General features: G+C 40.0%; 1 protein-coding gene across 1 annotated transcript in view; it reads left to right on the top strand.

The window, feature by feature from the left end:
- The first annotated feature begins 14,941 nt into the window (after positions 1-14,941).
- Positions 14,942-26,793, top strand: part of SYT14 (synaptotagmin 14) — a 91,657-nt gene continuing 79,805 nt past the window's right edge. Inside the window, exon 1 of the mRNA XM_044429496.1 lies at positions 14,942-15,067. Within this exon, the coding sequence (XP_044285431.1) occupies positions 15,055-15,067 (13 nt within the window). The 5' untranslated portion in view covers positions 14,942-15,054. The remainder of the gene's footprint in view (positions 15,068-26,793) is intronic.

Here is a 26,793-nt window from a genome sequence, read left to right as displayed (position 1 = left end):
AAGATCTTGGCTCCTATAAAATTACAGTTTGGTATATTAGAAAGATATTTTTACATTTGTAGTTAATGAAAAATCAACACAGTAACATGAACAAATAAAGAAGAGAAGAACTAGACTACAAGGACCAATTAAACAACAATAACAAAAAAGTCATATGAGCCAGGGCAACTATTAAACAGAACAATTCACAACATTGCTGACAAATACAGTCTTTCTAAATTCATATTCTGATTCTAATAACTACAAAAGGATTCCACTAATGGAAATGAACCTATAGAGAATTATATTTCTAATAGGCAAGTATTTACAACATTAAGTTCAGCTTTAGTAAAATAATAGCTTGATTTTTAAAAAATAAATCATAGATGCATAGTTCAGGCAGTGTTCACTGTTATGAAATTCAGAAGTTATTATTTCCAAAAGATATTACATCTAGTATGGACAATCTATCATTTTGTCACAATGCAAGCCATGACCTTGTTTCACTATAATGTAACTCCAGTGATAAGTTGAACTTTAATAATCTCTGTCTAGACATCCCTATATTAGCCTGATCTGAGAGAATAGCTTTTCTGTCCATGACAAAGAAAATATCCAACTTCAATGAACCTATTGGTTTATTACATCATTAAACTGGGGCTTTCCCACTCTAGAGTTTCCTGAAATGTGCCAGTATAACAGAATATGTATGTAAAAAAGTCATTCAAATTATAGCTCCTTCAGAAATCTGCTATTAATGCCTCAAGTCCAACAAGTTTTATTCATTATAACCAATCAAATATCAAATCTATTTTTGGGGTGCTTGGAGATAATGGAGAAGGCTGCTGCTGTACAGCTTTTCAGTTCGGTTAGTAAGATGTATGAGACTTTTCCATGCAGCTCCCTCCATTTTTTGAAGCTATGTCTTGTTTTATGGTTATGTCCCTTCCTAACCTGCTTCACGTTTTTAGTCAATTACGTCTTTGGGTGTGACATAATGGATCCCAAAGATAAGGTAGCAGACAAACCCTTTCAGTGTTTTCTTCTTACCTTTAAATTGGTTCTCCATATATGTAGAGATATAATAATAATCACCTAGGTAATGGATATTATACATGGACAGAGCAATCTTTTGTAAGAGCCAGTGTGGCCAGTGGTTAGATAGTGATGAGAAAGAGCTGGTGTGATGTAGTGGTAAGTGTACTGGAGTGTGACTCAGGCGATCCTGGACTGAGTCTCCACTTGGCCAAGAAACTCACTGAGTGACTTGGGGTTAGTCGCTGACTCAGACTCACTTACCACATAGGATGTTGTGAGGACAAAATGAAGAGGTGGAATATGATTATGTAAGTTGTGTTAGATTCCTTGCAGGGAAAATGGTAAATATAAATTGAACAAACAAACAAATAAATCCTATGGTCCAAAGATGGCACTTGACACACCATGGGATGCCGCACATTCCTTTCCTTCCAGAGAGAGTTGCCATGGAAGGCTCTGAGGCAGCTCAGCACTGATGTCAAGAGTTTAGCCTCTGGAAGAGGACAAAATTGAAGGAGTAGGGCATGCCAGTGGGTGGGATGGGGGAGTGAAAGTTGGGGATTGCCTGAGGATCCACCAGATTCAAAGCTTTCTCAGCACCATTCCCAGCAGCAAAGTGTCAGCAGATGAGCTCAGCAGGCCATCTAATGAAAAGCAACAGAAAAGAAGATGGAGAAGTATGAACCAGCTCCATTGCTCCTAATGTGCTGCTTGCAGCAGGCCTGCAGAAAGCGGGATTTTCAGAAACTTCAGCTCACAGGGTTAGCTTGCTGTAGAATTCTACCCTTAAGCTGCCAGAAAAACTGCAAGTGGAAAGAAATTACTGCAAAGGCTAATGTTAAAGTTTAGGTAAGACTGACTGCCTGGGATCGATCGATTGATCTGTCTGTCTGTCTGTCTGTCTGTCTATCTATCCATCCATCCATACATCCATCTATCCCAGGTGATTTCTTTGATTCATAATCACAAATAAAGGAGCCATATGGTGATGGTTAAGGCAGAGCAGTCATTCAGCATGTTACCAGGACTGGCAAGACTGCAGGCAGAGGTAGCTGCAAAAAACATCACGACAGTGAAAATGAGTCTGAGATCCTGGCAGCTACTGTCAACAAGCCTCGAAATTGGTCTTATTTCATCAACCATACTGATAATTTAAACAGAAACTCTATTTCTCTGTTCTATCAGTTTTTTTAGTTAGAATTCCTAGATTTGTGACACTGTTTATTATTCATTAAGAACCTGGGCATATGGCATATTCTAGAATATGGCATATTCTAAATGCAAGAAATAGGGATAAACAGCCTAAGACCTATGTGTGTGGACTGACAATTCTCTTCCTGCCAGCATGTATATTTCTGTGTTGTCCCTTGTGAGGTGACTCACCTGCCATGTGATGACTTACCAGGCATACAGTAATCTAAATGGATTAAATCAGTAGCTCTATCTCCTTTTCTAGGATATCTGTGCTATTTCCAACATTCCTGCCCAAGGAACTAATTCCATAAAATATAACTGCCAGCATGGAGAATAGAACCACTTCTAATTTTAACTTTCATTTTGTCCAAGGGCTGAAATCATATGTCTACTGCAGTAACCATCTCCTGGAAATGGGGCAGGGAAGGTGAAGGTGGAGACATTTTAAAGTTTTGTTTGCCCCACTCCCAGGAACTTGACAACATCTGATAAAATTTTCACCCTTTCGGGCTTTCTGGTGTTGATTGTTTTTAATTGTTTCATACATAAATGGTTTTTATGCCGATTTCTATAGTGTATTTTAGGTTTTCATCTTTTGTAAGCCACCCAGAGATCTTCAGCTATTGAGTAGTATAGAAATGTAACGGAAAAAAAGTATGTCCTATGTTGAACAAAGCCTACATTTTAGATGTGGTATCTAATACTGCTGCTGAACTTGCTACCACAGACACAACTAGCAAAACCAAGCTGACCACTGCTAGAACGGCAGAAGCCAGCAGAGCTTGGTCTTGTTCTGGAAGCAGTTATTTCTACTAGTCCTGAGCTTGTTCCTAATTGTCCTTGGGGCTGTTCCTGCAAGCATAAAATGCTTAGTGCTGGTAAAATGCCAGCAATGGATACTGTCCTGAGAGTCCTCCTTAAAGAAGTAATTTGTGATTGTAAGTAGACGAGAACAGAAGCGTTCTCTTCTCATTTAAGAGGTGTGAGCTTGCCATAGCCAGTGTCTGTTTGGGCAAGTGAACTTAACAAAACTGAGCACACATTTAGTAAAAACTTTCTTGTAAATTATATTTATATTAACCTACCTAACTTAACCTATTTAAATCATTTTTAAAAGTTGTGCTTAGTCACATTTCTTTGGTGAGTTCTAGAAGCCAATTTATCTTTGCAACATGAACTCTTTTTCAGAATGCCTCTGGATTGTCAGACATGTCCTTTTAGTACCAAGCAAAAAACTTTGTATTTTCCCATTATTATTTCCCATTATTTAATGTTTGATTAGATTTTAATGTGAATTGGATTTTATTGATTTATTTTATTGGAATTACTTGGATGCTGTGCTTCATCTCATTTTATGTCACTTTTACTGTAAGACTATCCTGAGACACTAATAGTTGAACAGGATATAAAAGCTAAAGATAAATAAATAAATAATCTTTGTTGCAACACTGAACATCATTTCCCTGCATGGGAAAACAGTGCAGTGGTTTTGCACCTGCCTTCTTGGAGACTGGAATATACATTAAACATTTCCAATCCATGGGCCATTGCTTTGTTTTCCATACTTGTTGGCATATGCTTGTTAGGATACGACCCAATTCATTTTCTGCAGCTTGGAATACTTCTATTGGCATCTTACCTGCTCCAGGTGTTTTATTCCTTCCATATGCTTTAAGAGCTGCATTCACTTTACTTTCTAATACTGCAGGTTCTTCCTCATAGGATTCTTCTTTGAATGACTCTGTCATGTTTCTCTCTCTCTTTACTTCTCTTTACTTTATCTTTTTCAGATGGTAAGTTCTCTTCCTGGTCTTTTAGCATTCCTAATCTAGATTTGAGTTTCTGTTTGGTTTGTTGAATCTTCTGGAAAAGCTCTCTTGTTTTTTCTTTTCTATTCTATTCTATTCTATTCTATTCTATTCTATTCTATTCTATTCATCTTTTGTTCCATTTCTTTGCATTGGTCACTGTAAAGGCTCTTTTTGTCTCTACATGATAGTCACTGAAAATTTCCATACAGAATTCTGACCCTATTTCTATCACCTTTTGTTGTTGCTTCTTGCCAGCACTTTGCAATTACAAGTGTTTATTCCCTCGTCTGTTTAGGCTGTTTCTTTCATTTAGCTACAGGAATTGTCTTTTGGCATTCTTCCCTAAGAAGCTCTTCTGACTCATTGAGTTGAGTAATGCAAATCTGTGCTTTATGTGGAATTTAAATTCTTCAGGAATGTTATGTAAGTTGTATTTTGGCACAATGGCTCTGTTAGTAATCTTTTCCAATTTTACTATGGTTTTTATGTTATGAGTTTGTGGTCACTCACACTATCTGTTCCTGGTCTTGTTTTGGCAGCAAGAAAACAAAATCTCCATCTCTCACTCCCAATTACATAGTCTGTTTGATTTCTGTATTGTCCATCCGATAATGTCCATGAATACAGTCATCTGATTGGTTGCTTGAAGTATGTATTTAAAATAAACAGATTGCTGGCTTCACATAAGTCTATGAATCATTCTCCTGCTTTGTTTCTGACCCCTAGGCCAAGTTCTCCCACAATTTTGGATTCTGCTTTGTTCCTCCTTTTGCATTCTGGTCACCTATGAGATCAACATGTCTTGTTTTGGTGTGTTATCAATTTCCTCTTGAATGCCTGCATAAAAGTTTTCAGTTTCTTCTTCCAGAAAAAGAGAAGTACTCATTCCCATCTACTCTGTATTAGACCTCACTTGGAATACAGCGCTCAGTTTTGGGCAACGAGGTTCTAAAAGGATGCTGATAATACATTCCATTTTCAAATTGCATGCATTGTGCAGCATCGGACTTTTCTTTCACCACTGTGCATGCCAGGTACTAGACTTCCTTCAGCTTTGATCTAGTGGAACATTACCAACAGTACTAGAATCATAGAATACTATGGTTGGAAGGGGCCAGAAGGTCATCAGGTCCAACCCCCTGCTCAGTGCAGAACTCTAAGTTAAACCATCCCTTTCAGATGTCTGTCTTATTTGTACTTGTCATTTGTTTTCCCCTAGTAGCTAGCTCAGTGCCTTCTGACCTGGAAGTCTCATCTTTCAGCACCTTCTCTGGTTTCATTTTGGATTGTTTCATCACAGGGTTTTCAATGTAAGAACTTTCAGAAGTGGTTTACCTTTGCCTTCTCCTGTGCAGTACTAACCAGTTAGCTTGAGTGTCACTGCTGTTGTTTTTGAAAGATGCTCTGGCACTGCCCCTTCTGAAGTTTTTCTGCCCTCTCACCATTAAAGATATCCCTTCTCTTATGCTGCTGTGAACATTTCTCCTGAAGATGGTGGATGCATCTTAGTCTGGTGTCTCTGCTTTGACCATTGCACCTTGGTGACAATGCCAGGAGACCAGTCTGATGAGAGTCTGACTTCCAGGCAGCATTGTTCTTGCCCTCTCTGACACTTGCAGACTGTTAAGCTGTGCATCCAAGAGAAGAGGTTATTTATACTTAAGGTGTACATAATTTCAAATGAGCATACACAAAAGGAGAAAAGGTCCTTCTCACCAACATTTCTCCAAATTGTGCTTAAAGCAATAAATACATAAATAAATATCAAGGCAGGTTGGTGTATCATCTCCCTTGTTTTTTGTTAAAATAGGTTCCATTTAACACACTTTTTTCTAAGTAAACATAGGAATGGGTTAAGCTGTGTTCTATTTTCAGTTGACTTGTCATTTATATTAAAATAATAAAGAAAAGGTCTGCTTTGGTTTCTTTTTCTCTGAAAATATAATCTTCTTAATGACTTTGCTGGCATTCCATATCGTACACAACAAATAGGCATTTGGAGAGGGACTTGCTGTATAAATGTTTAAAAAGTAATGCCAAAGTCTCAAGCCAAGATTAGGAATGAGGGCGGGGGAGGGTTGCACATTACACACACACATCAGAAATATTGGTGGGACAGAGTACATCAGTTTGATGCAGTGAAGTTTGGATATAAGAGATCTAGGAAGGGCATGGCGGGGTGATACTGCTCTATATGTCAAAGAGGCCACAGAATGCAGTCTGGAAAGCTGAGAAACATACTTGCCTTTGGAATCCCCATGGATGGAAACACATGAGAGTGCTGCCCTGGGCTTACTCTCTTACTCATGGAGACAAAGCATGTTCTAAACTATACATGGGCAACTTTGGGCAGTCTGGGGACCAATTCCTCCTCAAAAGTTGCATACCCTCCCATACTGGGAGCAGAAAGAAAGAGTGTTATTTGCCAACACATTTCACAGAAAACCACTGCAGAGGCTTACTAAGGACAAGCTTAGCTTGCTTTTGCTGCCACTTTTTTCAGTTGTACTGGGACATGGCAGGGCACATATCACCTGCAGACCACCTCTTCTCTAAATGGGATACTACACTTTGCACCAGCATTCTCCTTCCAACTGCAAATCTTGGATCTAGCTAAAGAAATATCCAGGTGTGCAAAGTTGGCTAGGTTAACTTCAATAGGCAAATCTTTCCAAACAATATATAAACCAATTGGAGCTATTGGTCTTCAAAGCTGGAATACCTCCATTACAAAACCTAAAACCCTAACAAATCTGTCCAGGAGAGTAGCATCACAGGTGGTCCTGTGACAACTTCTGAAGCCTTATAGTATAGACAACCAGACTGTTTATAGACCTTAAACAACTGTTTAATGACTTTCAACAACTAATGGATGACATTATAGAGGGTGAAAGGATTACAAATAATGTAGAAACAGCAGATTTTATTTTCCTCTCTCTCTTTTACATAGACACCCAACCGATTGGCAACAGAAATGGCTCCTTACATAACACAGAATTAACTTAAAGAATTTGCTACCACAAGATGAAGTGATGACCAGTACCTTATATTGTTTTTGAAGGAATTCCAGCAAATCAAGAAAGATAATTTAAAGAAAGCCTATTCAGTATGATGACAAAACAGGCTCTGATTTATGTCAATTTTGTATATATTCAGGTGTAAGTCTGTTCCATGTAATTTCAACATTGTTCTACAATTTAAACTAACTCCCTCTGCTTTTTTGTAGAGAACTTTCCCTAGTATATGCATTTTGTTTTCAAGTTTCAAGCAGAGAACTGCATTGCAGGTGTAGAATCAAGAGATAGCCATGCTCTAATCTGCATATTAGTCTAAGAAATGCAAATTAGGTCAGTTTGCTTATAAAAATGGCACGAAATCCTACAGCACCCCGAGTCATGAGGTTGTAACCAGTAGTCTCAACACTAGTACTAATTACATTTTACTAGCATATATCAATATATGTGAAATTTTATAAATAAATGTAACTCCTTGCTAGTGCAGTGGAAAAAGCAGTGAATTAATTCAGTGATGCAGAGGCAAAATAGGGTGCTTTGTCTTCAAAACCAGGTATGCAAAAGCAAATCACTGGTTATTCTGTTGTGCTAACAAGTGCTAGTTACATTGCACAGCCAATAGTTTATGCTAGTATGCTGGGCCACTGTTGGATATTATCCATGATACCTAAAGGAAACCTCTATGTTCAAAGAGTGTTTATCTCTAAATATGAGTGACTGGGAGATAAACATCAGGAAAAGCTGTTCCCCGGATGTCCTCCCTGCAACTGGAATCAGTATGGCTACTATTGTCAACAGGATGCTGAACCCAGTGGGACTTGAAAAGATCTCCACCAGACTCTTCTTACATGCTTATGTTTCCTTCAGTACATTGATAGATGAATTTGCTAGATTGACTCAGTATTCTTATGAAGTTGATATAATGGAAAACAATGAATAGCTTCCAAAAGAACTTTAGTATGATGAATATAAGATCTGGGCATTCTCATTATCCAAAGTGTAGTCTAGACACTCACATGATTTTCAGTTATACATCCTCATCACTTATAAGATATGGCAGTTTTACAAGCAATAATATTTTATGTGATTGTGTGAGATGCAATGGTTTTAAATAAATTATTGCTAATTTCACTCCCAAGAACAATAGCACATGTGAAGTAAAACTAATTAAAAAAGGAAGAAGAGCAATAATGTATAGAGCTGCTTCCTGGCAACTTCTGTGACTTCAGGGGTTCCTTCCCAAAAATTCGGCAGGTATAATAATTACTTGATTACTATTTTGCACACTGCTGTTCAAGATAAAAATGGCTTTGAGGTGTTTTCATTAATTAAATAATCCTCTAGAAAACACTGCACGATCTGACTTTTCTTTACCAGCTCAGTGGGACACTTACCCACAGCATCCCACTCACCTCCAACTTTCCAGATTTTTCCTTCCTGTGCTTTTATAAATGCTTGAAGTTGGGTAGAAATGAGGTACAATAGGAAACTTCCCTTTTTAAGCATCAGGATCACTTTCCTATAGAGCTACTATAATATCTTTCCTCCCACATTTTCTACACTGTGCTCAACAGTCAAGAGAACTTCACAGAATAATGTGCCCAAGATGAACCTTTGAAAACTGTATGTAACTTGAAGACTGGGAGAATTTTGCTTTCAACCTTGTTTTTAACTTCTCAGTTGTAAAATGGAGGAAATTTTGCTTAGGGTTAAGAAGTCCTCTTATTGATTTTTAAGTGTAAAGAAAAGTGCTTTAAAAAGGGCAAGTTACCAAAGACCAGGAGAGGTAGAAAACCATAATTACTCACTGAAACAAATCAATACCTGTTTGTGAACTCAACAGCTAATGCTATCCTAGCTGCCTTCTTGAAAATAATATAGAACAAAAAGGAGGGAAGTGTTTAAATCAATGCAGCTGCTTCTGGACAATTTGTGCAATGAAAAAGGTGTTCTTTAGAAAATATTTCATAGATGAAATTAGTTTTAAAGCCTTTTTTGGGGGGGCAGGTCTTTCAAACACCAGGTCTTTCAAATGGCTTGGGAAAGAATTCTTGCTTCAAGAAATCAATATCCATTTTTTAATCCAATTCTGCCACAAGAAGTAATGTCTAATAGATGACGACTCCTTAGTGGGCTGTTGGAAGGGTAAATAATCACATTTTAAAAGCAAGCTCTGCAGAATCATCAGACACCTGTTGGCTTTTGGCAAAAGATTTCCTCATGAAGAGGCCCAGCTTTGACTTTGCATTCAGCCTTCTGTTTAGAGTAGGATTCAATTTACAATGAAGTTGGCATTAACTGAATGTTCTACAATCTTGTGGAGGCAGGCTTGGGTACAATGTGATAGGAACCTTTGGTATATCTTATCATAGAAAAGAAATAAGGAGACAATGCTTCTTCAAAAGACATGGATTCTTTCAACAACTGGATTTAAGATACTGGGCATAAACATTCCAAATTGAGAAAGCTTATAATTTCACCCCACAAACAAGGGGCTCAGAATGGGATAGGGGCTTTGAGGAATTGATAGTGGAGGAGTGAATTCATAGTGGATTTTTTTTCTTCTTGCAGAAGCCTCTCAGTGGAAAATCCATGTAGAACAAAATGAAATACTTTCAGCCCGAGGGAGGGTGTGATTCCTGGGAGGAAGCAGGTAATAGCTAAGGACCAACACACCCACTACTTTTGACCTGAAGAAAGAGGACTGAACCTGAGAGAGGTCAGCAGGATGACTTTGACTGAATAAAACATTCCTTTGGAAGACAGAGTCAGAGTGAGCCTTCAGGGTGTAACCCACCAACTTTGAAACAGCAGGAGAATGAGAATGTTGTCACACTGGAGACTCAGGTGCACTGTTAGACCTCCTTCCACCCAGATCCTATTATGGTTTCAGGGGCAAATGCTGTGGCCCCTCTGACACCATTGCCATGAACTGCAAGCACTATAGGTATCCCCTGCCTCCAAATTGCTATGACTACACTGAATGTGAGGTAAACGAATTCTAGGATGAAGGGATGAATGTGAAAGTACATTTTACCAGTTCATCCCCATTTGCACTGTCAGGACATAGGCAGCAGGTCCTTAGGCTGAAGCATCAGGACCAGGGATGACAGAGGTCTCAATGGAATGCAGGGAAGCCAGAAGCAAAGGCAGGGACAAGCAAGGGGCAGATATCCAGCAAGGTATGGCAGGTCCAAAAACAGAACCAGAACCAGGAACAGGCGAAGATCAAACAGGCGAAGGCAAAGCAGGACCAGGGGCAAGGTGAGAACAAAGAGAACAAGGAAGCTGGTATGGCAGGGTCAGGCTAGAGGCAAGACCACAAGCAGGATTAGAAACACAAAGCAGCCACCACAAAAAACACATAGAGCTGTGTCCATAGCATATTCAGGGAAACATTTGATGTAGCCTTCCAGGCCTTCCAGCTGTGCTACATTATTGCCAGAGTCCAGTCCCTGTGAGTACCTACAAGGATGCACCAGGTTCTACAGGCAACTGAAGGGTGAATCATGCTGAACATCACCAGGGGAAGTGTGTCCAGGCATCAAATCTTGACAACGGGAAGCCAGTGGGAAGTGTTTACCTCCTTTTAGGTCTGTTGCCTATGGCAGCAGGGAGGAACTTCCAGCCTCTGGTCCATATTTTGCATCAGGTTTGTATTTTTCCATGAGGTAGGGCTTGGCATCCCACTCTTATTTCTGAGCTTAGTTTGGAGATAACTGTGGGAAAACACAGTGTGGAAGACCTGGCTGATGGGGGAAGTGTTATGTAGCACATAATAAAATTCAACAGAGTATTTTCCAATTTTTGCATTCCTCTACCCATATTCTCTATCACATCTCAACCCTCTTAAGCCTCAGGGTAGGTTTGTGACCCATCATATTGAATGGAGTCCACCAGCTTTGCATCAGCCCTCTGGAAGTTCTAGAAATGTACTGCTTCTACAATACCTACTAGAAGAGCTACTGCAATGAATTTGATTTGTCACAAGTTCTGTATATTTGTTTGAGGGCATTTTGGAATAATTTTCTAGAAATACTTTATATTCCATAATTATTTTAAATATTCCACAGTACAGAACAAGCATACATGACCATATTAATGCACTTAGTGGGGATGAGGCCATTATGTTCACCTCCAAACTATTTCAATTCTCTCTGTACATATCCTCTTTTCCCTTCTTCCCCATTCCAGTTTCATGTTCCATTGATTATTCAGCTTTGTTATATTTTTGTTATCATCACAATAATGACCATTATAATCTTATAATATATCTGAAAGTTTCTAAGTACTGTACAAATATTGAAAGATGAGGCAGGCCTGGACACAGGCTCGCTATCTACAAAAGTAAAAAGAAATAATGTGGAGAGGAGGACTGCAAGCACTGGAGCAGCATTTCCTTCTTTAGCCAATGGAGGGGGCAGGTTGATCTTTATGAAATGGGAGGCTGAAGCAAGCTCCCTTCAACTGGGTCTTCTACTGCTGATGGATGTGAGCAGGCTGGTCTCCCCCATGCTATGAGGTTGCTTTTGAACATAAGAAAAGTCCTGCTGAATCTGGTCCATCTAGTCCAGCACTCCCTACACAGGGTGGCAGACCAGCTGCCTCTAGGATTGCTCAGGCAGGAGGGTGCAGACCTTCACCTGCTCAAGCTCCTCAGGGATGATACATGGGCATGCCACCTCTGGTAAAGGAGGTAGCACATAGCCTTTGAGGCTAGTGACCACTGATAGCCTCCTTCTCCATGAATCTGTCCAATCCCCTTTTGGCAGCCACCACCACTTTCTGTGGCAGTGAATTCCATAATGTAAGTATAGATTATGTGAAGAAGTACTTCCTTTTATATGTCCTAAACCTTCCACCAATAAGCTTCATGGCATTACCCCACTAGGTTTGAGTGTTAGGGGAGAGGAAGAAAACACCATGAATTATTTTAAACACCTATATCATGTCTCTCCCCTTATTTGCCTTTTTTCTAATCAGAACAGTTCCAGCTGTTGTGGCTGCTTCTCACAGGAGAGTTGCTCCAGCCCCTTGTTCATTTTGGTTGTGCTTCTCTGTATTTTTTCCAATTTAATACCCTTTTTCAGGTAAGATGACCAGGACTAAATAAAATATTCTAAGTGTCGTCATACCAAATATTAGTATAAGGGGAGTAAGATCTTAGCAGTTCCATTCCAAATTAGGCCTAACATGGAGTTTGCCTTTTTCACAGCAGCTGCGCACTGTGCTAATATTTTTATCGAGCTGTCCACCACTGCACCAAGAGCCCTTTCTTGCTCAGTGACTGTGAGCTCAAATCCCATTAGCCTATACTTGAACTTGGGATTTTTGCATCAACATGGAGGATCAAATATAAGATGGATTGATTCTATAGAGGAAGCCACAGCCTTGAATTTGTAAGAGCATGATCAGGGCTGTCAAGGACAGAACATTTTGGAGAGTGTCCATTCATAGGTCAGAGAAGACTTGATGGCAAAAAAACAGTTGTTGTAAGCCTGTTTGGTTTTATGATGGATAGGCTAGGATTGTTTTACAAAACATTGTACTCATATAAATTAGTCCAGAGGAAAAAATGCTGAAAAGAGAGCTGACATATAGCAACAGTATGAACCATCAAAGAAAATGAGCCATATTTGAAATAAGATAGGTTTAAGTAGTTTCTGGACAAGAAATGTTTTAACAGATGAAAAGGATCTGTTAGACAGTTTTCACTACAACCAGCCACGGTGCTGGCACATTGTGAATCTGCTTCGTCTGAGTATCTCTGCCAATTTACCCTTTACTTGACCTGAAGCCGCATGTTCAGTTCTAATACTGGAATGCTATCCTGACTAAGCAGACTACTAATTGGAATTAATTGTGTGGCACAGACAAATGGGCACTGCTATACAACCTTCACTCTCACATTGGACTTACAACGAAGATAAATGTTAACTTATGTCCTTCTAGAGTGGGACCATCAACTTTTCCAATAAAACAAGTTAACAATGCTTCCCCCAGTATTAACACTTCGTTTGCCTAAATGATCCAATGAACATTTTTGGCTCCAGTGTCTGTGATTGTCATGATTTTCCTCATAAAACCTGGCCAGTGCATTTTAGAGGTGTGTGTGGGGGAAGAGATTATGAGCTCTCTACTGGTCCAAACTTAAACCTTTCCAACCTGATACATTCCAGATACATTGGGCTATAACTGCCATGGCTGGCTGGGGGCTGCAGACCTACACATCTGGAAGGAACTAGGTTGCGAAAAGGCTGCACTACTTAGTTTTTGGCCTGGCATGCTTGCCCGCCCTCTTTTTGTTGGGCCAATATTTGTTTGAAGCACTCTGAGGCATGTCATTCATATGGGTAGGAAAAAGGGTGAGTGTGGTCTAGGAGAGGTGAGCAAAAAGTTGCCACTTAGTCATGGTCATCTAGCTGGTGAACCATCAAATCGATAGGCAGAACTTTAATTGGTTAAATCATGCAATAATTGACACATAACCAGGCCTGAAAAAAACCCTGCTTTCTAGAAATCAGGGTTTCAAGGTGTGCATCCTTGAAATGTAGCTGACACTGACCAGCCACCATTCTGGAGAAAGCTAGCTGGCACTTGACAGATAACCACAGCTCAAAGGGCAATTCACACCAGCCTGCCCCATAGTCTTCCTCTTCACTGTAATAGCACCCTCTCCATCAGAGCATCTTCTTTGGTATGCAAGTGGGAAAAATCACTCCATTTTAACTTTTTACTTATGTAATCTATTGGAAAGTGTTAACTGTATTACTTACATGTAACCCTCTAATGATTAAAGTATAAAAGGGCCTTCTTAGGACAGCTCAGGTGCGCCATCTGGAACAATTAGTTGGTAGCCAGTTATTCTAGAGAATAAATCCTTTAAAAGAAAACCTTCCCCTGTTGTGCATTTTGGGCATACCCACATCAGGACACAGACCATTTGGTCAACAGTCTCATCTAGCGTAATCAATGGCTTGGGTTCTTGTAAGGGACACAGTGTGGCACCTAAGTTTTTATTTCCTTCAACATTAATCCATGCTCATCTCTGTTCTGTGTGATACATTCATTTACAAAGCAAGAGAGTATTTGAAAGATTTCCACCATAATTTAGTTCCTTCAAAGTTTAGAATGCTGGATTTGCCTTCTTACACTCTGTAGAATGTCGGGCCCATTGATGGCACCATACAAACGAACACAGAAACAAAGGACCACATAGGACTAGTCAGCCCATCTCTTAGTACTAAAGTCATGGTGGAGCAGTCTGAGGCCAATATGTAAACATTTTAAGCCACGGAGGTATTGATCCTTGAACGAATGGATTGCAGTTCAAAGGCTGAAAAAATATGTTTACATCTGAAATATATGTACATGAAATATATGCACTCAAACATCTTTTTAAAATGCAGCGTCGCAAAGTATATGTTTTCTTTCCTTTTTTTACATAACCGATATGTCCTCTCTCTTCCCTCCGCCCCCCACGGCGCCCCGCCAATCTTTTTGCCTCGACTCCGAGCTGCATCGAGGAAAGGGGGAATCAGTGCCGCCCGCGGCTCAGGCAACACACAGGAGGGCGCGAGGCGGGCGGCAGAGCCCGGTTCGCGCGGGGCGGCGGCGGCATCACTACCGAGCCCTTGACTGACGGAGTCAGAGAATGTGGGCAAGAAACCGTCGTTACGTGACGGCGATGCCCGTTGGCTTCATCCCAGCCGCCGCGCCGCCAGAAGTAGGAAGAAGACGGAGAAGGAGAGCCAGCAGCGCACTTTCGAATCTGGGCGCGCGGAGCTGGGAGAAGGGGAGGGAGGGAAGCAGGGAAAGGAAGAGTCACGCGCAGCTTCACAAGCTCCGGCACGCTCCACTCTGTTTCGCACCCTCCCTTCCCACGTTGCTTACACCGCTACCTCCTCCTGCCCCCACCCTCCGGCTCTCGCTTTCCCTCCGCTGCTGCTCCTTCCAGGCTCTGCTTGTCAGTGTGCCTCCTACGTGCGTCCCACTTGGTACGGCCCACCTGGAAGATCATGGCGATTGATGGTAAGTAGGCCAATAACGGGCTCCTCTCCTCTTGAATAGCCCCCCTCCTCCTCCCTTCACCTGGGCAAGCGGGCACGGGGAGCGAGGGGGAGGGGCAAACGCTGCCGGTGCCGCCGTCGTTCGGGGGGGGGGGCTCCCTGAGAGGAGGTGGCAAAACAAATGCATGCAGAACGGGGGGCGATGGGTGGTCCCGGGCTACTCCCAGAGTCAACTACGGAACCGTCGGTCGGGGGCAAAGGGGCGCTAAGGCGCTGTTATGCCTGTGGCGCCAGGCGTTGTCACGGTCTGACCAACTGCTGCCCCCGTGGAGTCGAAGCTACTCCAGCAGCAGAAAGCGAGAGACAGTCCCCCCACCCCCCAATATATATGTATATCTATACACGCACGCGCATGCACAGGCAGAATGCTGGACAAGGATACTGTACTATTACATAGATCTAATAGGTTAATTTTAGCACGTCTTCGCCTCTGTATGTATATTTGAATATATGGCTTAAGATAAATAGGAGAATTAATCATACCTGGAATAGTGGTTGCAACACCAAGGCCCCCCCCCCCCCCATTTTTTGCCATTTTACTTGTGGCAACACCACCTCCCGTCCATCTCCAGTGCCACACGGCAGCACATACTTTTGTAAGAAGGTCCATGAGTGCATGAAGAAGAACTGTGGTAGATGAAGAGAAATTAAAACTCTTTTTTTCAAAAATATATTTTCCTCAGTTTCCCAACATCCTCCTTTATTTAGAAATCCTTATTTTGCAGGTTCAAATGGCTGAGGTAAATCAATCCAGTATCCCAAGTTTCCCTTTCTCAACCCCCTCCCAGTTCACTTCACTGTTTCTCTGTGTGTTTTGTAGTTAGAAACAAGCAACCTCCTCCCACTCCATTTTTCTTTTTGACTGCCTCTTTCTAGTGCTCTCGGCCCTAGATATAGCCTATTGTGTTCGGTGTTGCCAAGGTCTGCTGCTATTCCCTGCAATTTGAGGGTTCAAATTGTCTTACTGGATGAAGCAGTATATCATTTCTCATTAAAACACACAAAGCATCATGTAACATTCCTGAAAAGACTTCAGGAAGAGTTTTTAACAGGTGATTCACAAGAAGAAAAATATCTACAAAAAGGTCTTAGCATTACCTCTTTTCCCATTTTCTAAGGAATATGGTTGTTGCCTACTGGGTTGTTAAAATATACTTTTTTACTTAGGAAAATACCTTTATTAAGAACTTATTCAGTTGGGAGAAGTACAGTTCTAACATTTATCATACTTACTTGCACTCTCTAGCTAAAGTTTTTCTGAAAACATCCATTTTATCCCATTTCCAGGGTTTAAAAAATTGGTCTCTTATGCAGCTGGCATTCACTTTTATATAATTAGCATCCTGACAACTCAGTACTATCCCTGTTAATTTAAACTTTAATGGGGGATTTCATTGTGGGGTTACCCTCATCTAATTGCACCATCTGAATGAGGCCAATACCATGCAAACTGCAATGTGCAAACTGTTAAAACTTTTGAAAGAATCTGTATGGGGCAACCTGTAGCAAGGTTGGTTGCCACTTTTTAGTATCACAGATGGTAATAGAGAGTTTCTGTATGGTTTATAAACAGTGTTACTGGAAACAAACATCATGTAGAAAACATTTCATAATCTCCTAATTGAAGAAAAGGCTATGTGAGGCAGATTAATGCTTTAAGTAACCCAGTATCCTGGCTCTAAGTATTTTATATTCTTTGGAAATGAATGCAATTTTATATTCTTGGGAATGTATTTGAGTAAAACACGGGACATGAATACAGTAATGTAGTCTATGTTCATTGCTGGCAGCTACAGACTGTCTAATACTTTGGTCTGCTTAAGGCAGTGGTTGTATGGCTTGATCAACTTAAGAAATGGTCATTGTCATCCTTGTTACTCTTATCAGTCTACCTTGTACACATTGATTTTATTTTTGTTCTCTTAATGAAGGAGGTTGTCATTCAAACGTTTCAATACATGATGGATTTGAAAGTACTGTTTCATTTTCAATACTGAACAAACAAAAGCATAGATTTCTATTTTTGAAAATTTTGTCCTCACTATGTGAGTTGTGATACTTTTACTTTTTTAAAGTGTGCTTACTAGAGCCAAATTCTTAGGACCAAATAATGGGGATTTATGAAAATCCTAAATAGAGTGTCCATTAAAAACAATTAAAATCTTGTAATGTTAGTGAACATTAGGTTTTAATGGCCTTATTTAGAATACAAGTGAAGTATGTTTCACAGGTAAAGACTGTACAGGTGGTGTCCTTTAATACTCTTCATGTTGTTTTTGATGAATTAATTCATTATTATAGTTAAACATATTTTCTCACTATGCAAATAAGTTGTTTATCCATAATGGTCCATAATGAATATGTACCTATTAACAAGGTTACTTATCAAATTAACCAAATTAAATTGGGGAATTGCATCTTAAAACTGAAGTTGGAAAATGGAAATTATGAAGCTATGGCTTTCGAATAAAAGCCATAAATATACAAAATGTTGAACATCCAAATATAAAAACAGATATTCTAGAATGGATGGCTGAGAAATGTATGATCTAAATGTCTTTGGTGATATATCACCAGACCCTTTGAAAACCATACTAAATAGTTTATCAGTTTACATTAAAAATATACTTTTTACAATGGCAAAGTTTATACACTATTTCTTAATAAACCAGGGGTGCACTGTGGACTGTATGTGACAACTGTTACAGTTAGGTTAGGTCTAGACTTAATGCTTTTTTTCGTCCATCTCTGATGGCCATGCATATTACTTCAGTTATGAAGCAAAGATTTCTCTACTACTCACCCTCCACAGCTGTCATTCCATGGCTGTTACTATATTCCTCATATGTTAGAAGAACAAAACAGGGTTTTAACCAACCCTGATTTTTTTTTTAAATGAACCACACTCTTAAAACATAGTGTCACCAGTATAAGATGGAATTTGGTTCTAATGTCTTCATCACTGGCTGCTCTCTGGATGGTTATTTGGAGTAGTACCATTGTTTGTGACTGCCTCTGGACAACTGCTTAAACAGTAACTGGGGAACCTTAAGCAAAAGGGAAAATGAAATAAGAAAAGAAAATAGAAAAAATCAACAGTAGAGAAAGTAGACTAATGGTGCTGTTTACTTATTAACCTGTGTGGGATTTATGGAATGAGTAGATTGACGTTTACCTTGTTGCTGGTCAGGAGTGCTCTGTGGTGTTTCACAGCAGGTAAACATAATGAAGGAAGATTAAGGATGGAAATAAATGGGATGATTTTGCATTACTAAATCTGTTTATCACAATGTGTATGTGTGTATGGCCCCAAATCATTCTCACATTTGGCCTTTGGTGCCACAACATCTTATGTTGTGAGCTACCCAGGCAGCCTTTGGTGCCCATTTGCTAATGGGATAGCATACAAATCAAATAAATAGATAAATAATAAAAGATGCATAGAATAGTAGAATTGGAAAGGGCCAGAGGGCCATTGGGTCCAACCCCCTGCTCAGTGCAGGACTCCAAGTTAAACCATCCCTCTCAGAAGGATGCCCAGTGTACCCAATTTGTGTTAAATGGTATATACCATAGTTTAAACTAGTGTTGGGAAATGTGGTATTCCAGATGTTGGTGACTGCAACTCCTGTCACCGTTAGACAGCATAGCCAAAGGTGAGGGGTAATGGGAGTTGCAGATGAACATCTGCAGGGTCACATTTTATCCACACTTTCCAAAGTACATCAGTTTTATCATTTATATGGTATAAATAATGACTTATAGAGGATATAAAATGCATTCAATGAAGATAAATTTATCAACGTTTACTTTTAATACTTCAGCCTCAGTGCAGGCACCATGCTTTAGTGTGGATTCCTCTACCACAGTCAGAGGACAGACCATAGTTTGTTCTTCCAGAAGTTCAGTAGACAACCCATGAGTTCAAGCTGCTCGCTTGTGTTCATTTTCCTTCCTCTCAGTGCTTAGCCTTGTAAATTAAGTTTGGTCCTATTACCATGGTGCAGTAGTCTTTACAGCTCAATCCATGATAATTACTATGTTCTGTCAGTTCAAATATCACACCAAGTTATGGCTTGCAAACTTGTCAGAACATGGTTTGTGATATGCTTCTGACATTACGCAAAAGCACACTTAAGGATTCTTCATCATGGTTTCATATGAAGTCTGAATCAAAGCCTTGATGTTAAAGTAGTCCTAGCTTTGAAGATGGTTGTTTCTAAATAGTCATATTTGTTTCTGTTAGCTTACATTAACTTTTGAAGGATTTAATTGTCAAATGATGTATCTGAAAGCCTTTGTTAGGAATTAAGTAGCTACTGTCAGTGTGATTATATGTAATGAAGGATTCCAGTCTAAAGTCAATGGTATAATAATGCTTCTTAAGTCTGGTGTGATTTTGTGGTTGTTTCTTATAATGCAGAACATTAAAAAGATTTTTGGGTTGTATTTGATTCAGCAGATTGTCAAAATTTGGAGGTGTTGTAAATGTCATTGAAATTTAAATTTTAAGTAACATATCAGCTGCGCCCCTACCTGGAGTACGACTGCCTGGCGACGGTGACACACGCGCTGGTGACTTCCCGCCTAGACTTCTGTAACGCGCTTTACGTGGGGCTTCCCCTGAAGACAGTCCGAACACTTCAATTGGTGCAAAATAGAGCTGCCAGGTTGCTGACGGGGATGGGGAGTTATGCTCACATGACTCCAGTCCTCCGTCAGCTTCACTGGCTTCCCATTGAAGCCCGGGCCCAATTCAAGGTGTTGATTATGACCTACAAAGCCCTAAACGGCTTGGGTCCTGGCTACCTGAACGAGCGCTTATGTCCGTATATGCCCGACCGCCCTTTGAGATCTGCGGGAGAGTCCCTTCTCCGGGAACCCTCCATGAAAGAAATTAGTACCCGGAGGAGGGCTTTCTCTGCGGTGGCGCCCAACCTATGGAATTCACTCCCCAAAGAGGTCCGCCTGGCACCGTCGTTACTGGTTTTTCAGCGCCAGGTAAAGACCTTTTTATTTAAACATTTCAATTGTTAAAACATATGATCAGGCCATGGCAACTTCTTCTTCCTTCTCTTTCTCCTCCTATATTTTTATTTTATACTGATAATTTTAATTTTATATTTGTAAATCAATGTATTTTTTGTATTTTTATATTTAATGGTAATTTATTATGTACTATTGTATTTCAATGTATTTTATCATGTTGTAAGCCGCCCCGAGGTTTCGGCAAGGGGCGGCATAGAAATGTTATAATAATAATAATAATAATTATTATTATTTATTTATGGTTTCATTTTGAAGGTATATAAGGAGGAAATGAGTTACCTTGTGGACTTTTTGGTGTCAGGGGAAAAGCTTTTTATCCCCATATTTTTTAGTTCTTCACTTTATGTAGTATCTAAAAGCATGCTTACGAGTATCTCACCAATGATTTTCCAACTCTGAAGATTCCCTCGCATGATTGATAGGTGACTGCAGATTCCCAGTGACTGCATTGCACAAGTGGGACCCTCCACTTAAAAAAGATTTAGATCTTTCTAGAGGAATCCCCCAAACAAGCAGAAATGCTTCTTTCTAGAATGAGGCAGGTCAGCTGTTCTGGCTTATGCAAGCTCTACTGAGCTGCCTTCTTTCAGAAACAAGCATTTCTGATCATTTTGGGTTGCCTTGGAAGTGTTAAAGTGCTTTGGCACAAGTGGTGGGGGCCGCATGTGTAACACAGCTGGCAGGGACAGAAGTACTCTGTTGGATTCTATTCTTTGTTTTTAAAATGGGTGTTCTTATGTTTTACATCCTTTGCTGCTGGTGGTATTTGTTCTAGTTTTCTTTGTTCTAAAGCTTTAAAGGTTTTATAATATGCTTCATCATGCAGTTTTGTCGTTTTCATTTTTCTGGCCAGAGAGATTTGGCTTCTGTGTGGTACAGAACAGTAATAATAGAATACTTTAAATATGGCAAAGAAAACTTTTCTTATACTTTTGGTAATATTGCCAAGCCTAGGATTGCTAAAGAAATAGGGTAGGATCCAGAATGAGCAATGCTTAGAGCAGCTATCCCATATACATGTGGAAAGGATTGTAGTTTGACTATCATTTAGATAGTGGTAGCTCTAATATTTCAGGCATCTATTAGCAAATTCTTTTAACAACAGTGTGACATATTTATTCATTTATTCATTTATTAAAAGGTTTTTTATACCATCCTATCACAAAAGTTTCAAGATGGTACTACAATAAAAGGCACAGTGCCATCAATCCTCAATAAACCCCCATTAAATTGTCAATTAAGACTTAAAATATTGGGAAAATAAAAAGGTTTTCACCTGGCGCTGAGAAGAATAAGTGGAACATGCTGCTTTGGTTTCATTCCTTCAAAGGTTGTACATTGCCCATGCAAACCAAGACTGATGTGTATATTTTCTAGTGTTAGAGTGCAACATACTTAGAAATAAGTCCTGCAACTGCCAGCATTCCCCAGCCATTCATGCTGGCCAGGGAATGTTGGAAGGAGGAATCATCTCCGTCTAGACATGGATAGGAATGCACCTTTAAAGAGCAGTATACAGAGCACTTCTCCCTGTTCTCACCCCAATATGGACAATGAGTCTTATCTCCCTAGCAGCAAATTTAGAAAGTTCTCACTTTCTTCTTTTGCAGTGTAGTAATAAGACATGTGAGGAATACAGGCACTGGATGAAACTTGAATAGTCAAGCTTGCAGGAGAAACATGATTTTCAGTAAAGTTTGACAAACATATTAAGGCCCCAGTACAGAGAACCGATCAATCATCAGCACTGGCTGCCATAATCATAGCAGCTGGAAAATGTGCTATTGCGCTGAAGGAAATTGCTGCTATATCCACAATGGCTGAGTCACACAAAACATGCCTAGGAATGCCCATATGTTGTTATTAGTTTTTTTCAATCTGCCCTTAGCCAAAAGAACTCCCAGAAGAAAATAGGAAGCTACCTTAGTGGTTCAGTTTATATGTTTGTTGCAACTTGTCATGGCACCTGTAAGGTCTGCGGCATGGGCAGCAGGTAGCTAAGGGTGTTCAAGGATAGGCTGGACGTGCACATGGTGGGCATGTCATGAGCAGAGCTGGCTGGTGCCAGAGGCCAGACTAGATGGCCTGGGAGACCCCTTCTGACTCGCTCTGTTTCTATGTTTCTATGTTGGAATGCCGGGACCATGACAGACGTGTAAGGTGGGGTCTAGCAACAGGTTTAGTAGGCCAGAAGCAATAGTCCAGGGTCAAAGCCAGGGAGATGATAAATCCAAGCAAACACAGTCCAAAATATCACAATCCAAAGGTCAATCTCCAGGGTAACAGTCATCAAGAGCAAGGTGAGGTCAGAGAGAATGGGTGAAGGTATCTGGGAATCAGAGTCAGACTGGAGACAAGGACGGAAGCAGGCACAGGCTGGAGCTGGACAGGGGGCAGATTGTCTGTCTGACAGGCACCAGGATAAAAGTGAGGCATCAGAGAACCAGGACATGCAGGACTAATAAGGACAACTCATGTAGCTGTGGCAAAGAGCACCAGAGCAGGGAGGCCTTTTATGCAGGTCAGTAATTCATGAAACAGTATTTTGGAAAACAGAGAACTTTGCATGAGTCCTAAGACAATCTTTACAAACTCCACTATTTTGCAACATCTTTACAACACCCAAAGATAAAATGAACTCAGGTGTCAAGTTTCAGTGATATATATCAGCTGTTTGCTTTCTTACATCCAATCTAGTATTTGGTCTTAAAGTGACACCACTGGTATGTTTTGAACCCCTGTCAGTAGAGTTCTCTGACCTTGGCTGGTAAGTCAAGCTTATGTTTGTAGATCATTGAATGTTGAAGGTGTGTTAATGGCTTTTGATTGGGTTGTTTGCTACATGTAGTAACTTATTTTCCTCCCTTGGAGATTTAATACTGTCCAGCAAAGTTTGCATACTTAAGTGCCAAGTTAAGTTCTATATAATATTGTCTAAGAGAATAGAATTGAGATATTAAAAACTTACTTTTATATTGTAATTGTATATTGTAAGTTTTTTGTATTTCAAATACAGTGGTACCTCGGCTGACGAATGCCTCAGTTCACAACCAAATCGGGTTGCGAACAGAAATTTCATAAATATTTTGCCACAGGTCATGAACTCTGCATCGGGTGACGATTGTGAGTGTGCCTGCCTTCCCTGCACGGGCGCGATTGTGGTCGTGCTGGGGGGATGACTGCATTCATGCTGGTGGGGGAGATGCCCGCGATTGCGCCCATGTTCCCTGTCTGAGCACGCCCACCTCCCCCCCCAGCATGCCCACAATTGTGCCTGCCTCTCCCCACCCCCGCTCATGATCGCTAGGGTAGAGGGAGATGGCCGTGATCTTTGTTGTTCTTTGTCACTTTGCTTCACATTTTTGTGAGTAAAAAAAAAAAAAATAGTTGCAGAATGGATTAACCTTATGTACATTGACCCTTATGGGGAAATTTGACTTGGCTCACGAGCAATTTGGGTTATGACCAGAGTCCTGGAACAGATTAAATTCGTGAGCCAAGGTACCACTGTAATTAAAAAATAATAGCAGCTGAACTACCCAAGCTTACCTAAATGAGGGTTGATAAATATTGCACTATGTTGTATATAGTTTTTCTACTTCTTAATCCTCTTTTTATGAACAGGTGGAGAAAGAACTTGTGGCGTACATGAACTAATTTGCATTAGAAAAGGTAAACAATTCCTTTAAATTCCTTTAATTATGGCAATTTGATTATTTATAGTTGATGTTTTAAATCTACAAAGGTTATAAGTCCATAAAAAGTTATAGTAGCCTGGGGAAGAAGCTAAGAGTGGAGAGAGTGCAAAGGGAAAAGGTCTGAGGGATATGAAGAAGATTGGGTGGGTCTTCCCATTTCCCCTCTCTCAGCCTCTGACATCTCTCTTTATTATCCTTTATAACTTCTTCGTGAGCCAGGATCTCATAGTAGTCATTATGTGACTAGGCACATCCTCCATGGGAGCCATTTTGTGGGAATGCCTGCAGCATACTGACAAATTCCCAAATGTTGAGTCCAGAAATGTTGGGCACCTATGGGCTAGGACAGTCAAATTAGTAGCCTATGTATATTTTAAAAATACTGCTTTGAAACATATCCATCTCTTATGGCTTTCTCAGTTGTGGGCCACTTCACTATTTACGTTAACAGCAGAAGTGAGCTCACAAGTACTATTTGCAAGGTTATGTGATACCAGAGATAGTGCTTGCCCCATTGGAAGCATTGTTCATTGGTTGGTCTATCACTTAAAAAGGATAAAGTTGATCCATCAAGATGCAAACATATCAGTAGCAAGAAGAATATACAGTGTATTTTGGAAACAAAGGTCCTGGTTTGAAATTGTTACAGCTCAATAGATTTGAAGAAAATATATTTACTTTTGTAAGTTGTTTTGAGTATTTAGAATGTGGAATAGAATAATTTAATAAATATTGTAGACATTAACATGGATAAGTCAGTCACCACTAGTGTGCTATTTTTATGATATGAAATCAGATATATTTCCTCCATTGTCTTACTGCACATATATTGAAAGCCACTTATAAACCAAGATTATGTAACCCAATGAAACTAGATAAGTGCTTTGCCATGGGTGGTTGAATTTCCATTGGTGGCATGCTGCAGAACTATCCTCTGGTGATTCCTAAGTTTAAAGAAAAAGATACTGTGGCATTGTTCACTCATTTCCATCTGGGATATTGTATATCAGATCTCTCTCAAAGGAGTAAGTATAGAATGAATTTTAGCTATGTATTAATAATGATAATACCAATGCCATGAAGTTTCTCTGATATTGCAGCTGCTGCACTGTGTGCTATAGCTGACTGTACTGTGCTATGTGCCTTAGTATTGATGCCTGATCAAAATAAGAGAAGGGCAAGAGAAAACAAGAGCCATGCCAGATCAGCCCCAAAATGTGTCTTGTCCAGCTTTCTGTTTCCTAAGAGCATCAGCTAGATGTCAGTGGGAAACCCACAAGTAGAGGTAACGTGGGGTACTGCAGGGTTCAGTACTGGGCCCAGCACTTTTTTATTAATGATTTGAATGAGGAGGTGCAGGGAATACTTATCGAATTTGCAGATGACACAAAACTGGGTAGGATAGATAATTCCCTGGAAGATAGAAAGAAGATTCAAGGTGATCTTGATAGGTTGGTGCACTAGGCTGAAAACAACAGAATCACATTCAATATGGACAAATGCTAGGAAAAAGGAACCAAATGCATCTTTCAAGAATAAGGGGAATATTTGGCTCAACATTATTTCAAGTGAGAAGGATCTTGGAATTGTTGTAGATCACAAGCTGAGTCACCAATGTGATGTGGCTGTGGCCTTAAAAAGGGCAAAATTTCACAAAACATAGTTTATGACAGTAGGCAAGAGTGTTTGGGTTGAGCGCTTCACCACTGCATTCATTCCATTTTGTGCTTTCTTTGGCATGAAGATTTTGGCTTGTGGGGAGCCAAAGTTCCCTTTTACATCTGAACCATGGAATACTGGAATGACCCTGGTTAATATATCTGGAAAATAAGCCAGGATTAGAACTGGAGGAGAGGAGAGGGCAATGGAGAGAACTCTTAACATTTGTTCCTGTTTTGTTATGCTTGGACTTATTGCCTGCTTGCATTTTTTTGCTCAAATTTGTGTTCTCTTTCCCTCCCCCATTCCCAATTTGGCAAGCCTTTAATTTTCTTGTCTCTAATAGATTCATTGACTTTATTCATTAACAAGTAGACCTGGACTTGGTGTGAGACTAGGAGGAGGGCAACCAAGCCCCATGAGGAATTCTATTATTTGGGTGCTACACCTGAAAAGCTGTTTTCTGAAAAACAAATCCTTCACTATACAATTAAATATTTTTAAATTAAGAATATATGGGCAACCTGAAATGACAAAGTAGCATTGCTGTTAGCCCCTTTGGAGAAAATGCATAAATTGAGCTTTGTGACCACTAAGACCAGCCCAGGACAAATAAGAGCACAGCATGTGTGAGTTACGCAGCTAAGACATCAGTCTCAATTCACATTCAGTGTTTGAGGTTTTTGTGGAGAGACTAAAAAAAGCTATAGGAAGCTCAGAGAAGTGTGGATGGTCTAAGATTGAACTTCTCATGCCCTATAGCTATTCTTCCCAATATCAAGTACAAGGTAGTTCTAATGCATCCATCTGGTTATATTAAGGTTTTCTTTAGGACAGTGTTGTGATGCAAGACATAGGAGGTTTATAATTATAATACTGCATGTGTATCCTTGTCTTTTTCTTCATGTGAGGAACCAAAGGCAGCTTATTTAACTCCATTTTATCCTCCACAATAAACAAAGCTATGAGTTAGGTTGGGCGGAGAGTCTGTGACTGGCCCAAAGTCACCCAATGAGCTTCATGGCTGAGTGGGGACTAGAATCCATATCTCTGAGTACAACACTGTAATCACCACTATACACTGATAAATAACACCAGTATATTGATATTACTGAGTCCTTTGTTTACCTATGTCACTTTAGAGGTGTTTAAATGACATGCATATAGAAGGATGTCACATTTAAGTCTCTTAGTAGCAACACTCCATTACTGTGGCTTCACTCTGATCTTGTAGGTGTTACTGATGCAGTAGCCCATGTCCTGTTATATCTGATTCTGTAAG

Source organism: Varanus komodoensis, unplaced genomic scaffold (assembly GCF_004798865.1).
Source record: "Varanus komodoensis strain SLA01 unplaced genomic scaffold, ASM479886v1 scaffold2, whole genome shotgun sequence".
Classification (NCBI taxonomy): domain Eukaryota; kingdom Metazoa; phylum Chordata; class Lepidosauria; order Squamata; family Varanidae; genus Varanus; species Varanus komodoensis.
Note: the sequence above shows the minus strand (reverse complement) of the source record. Positions and strands in the feature narration are given on the sequence as shown.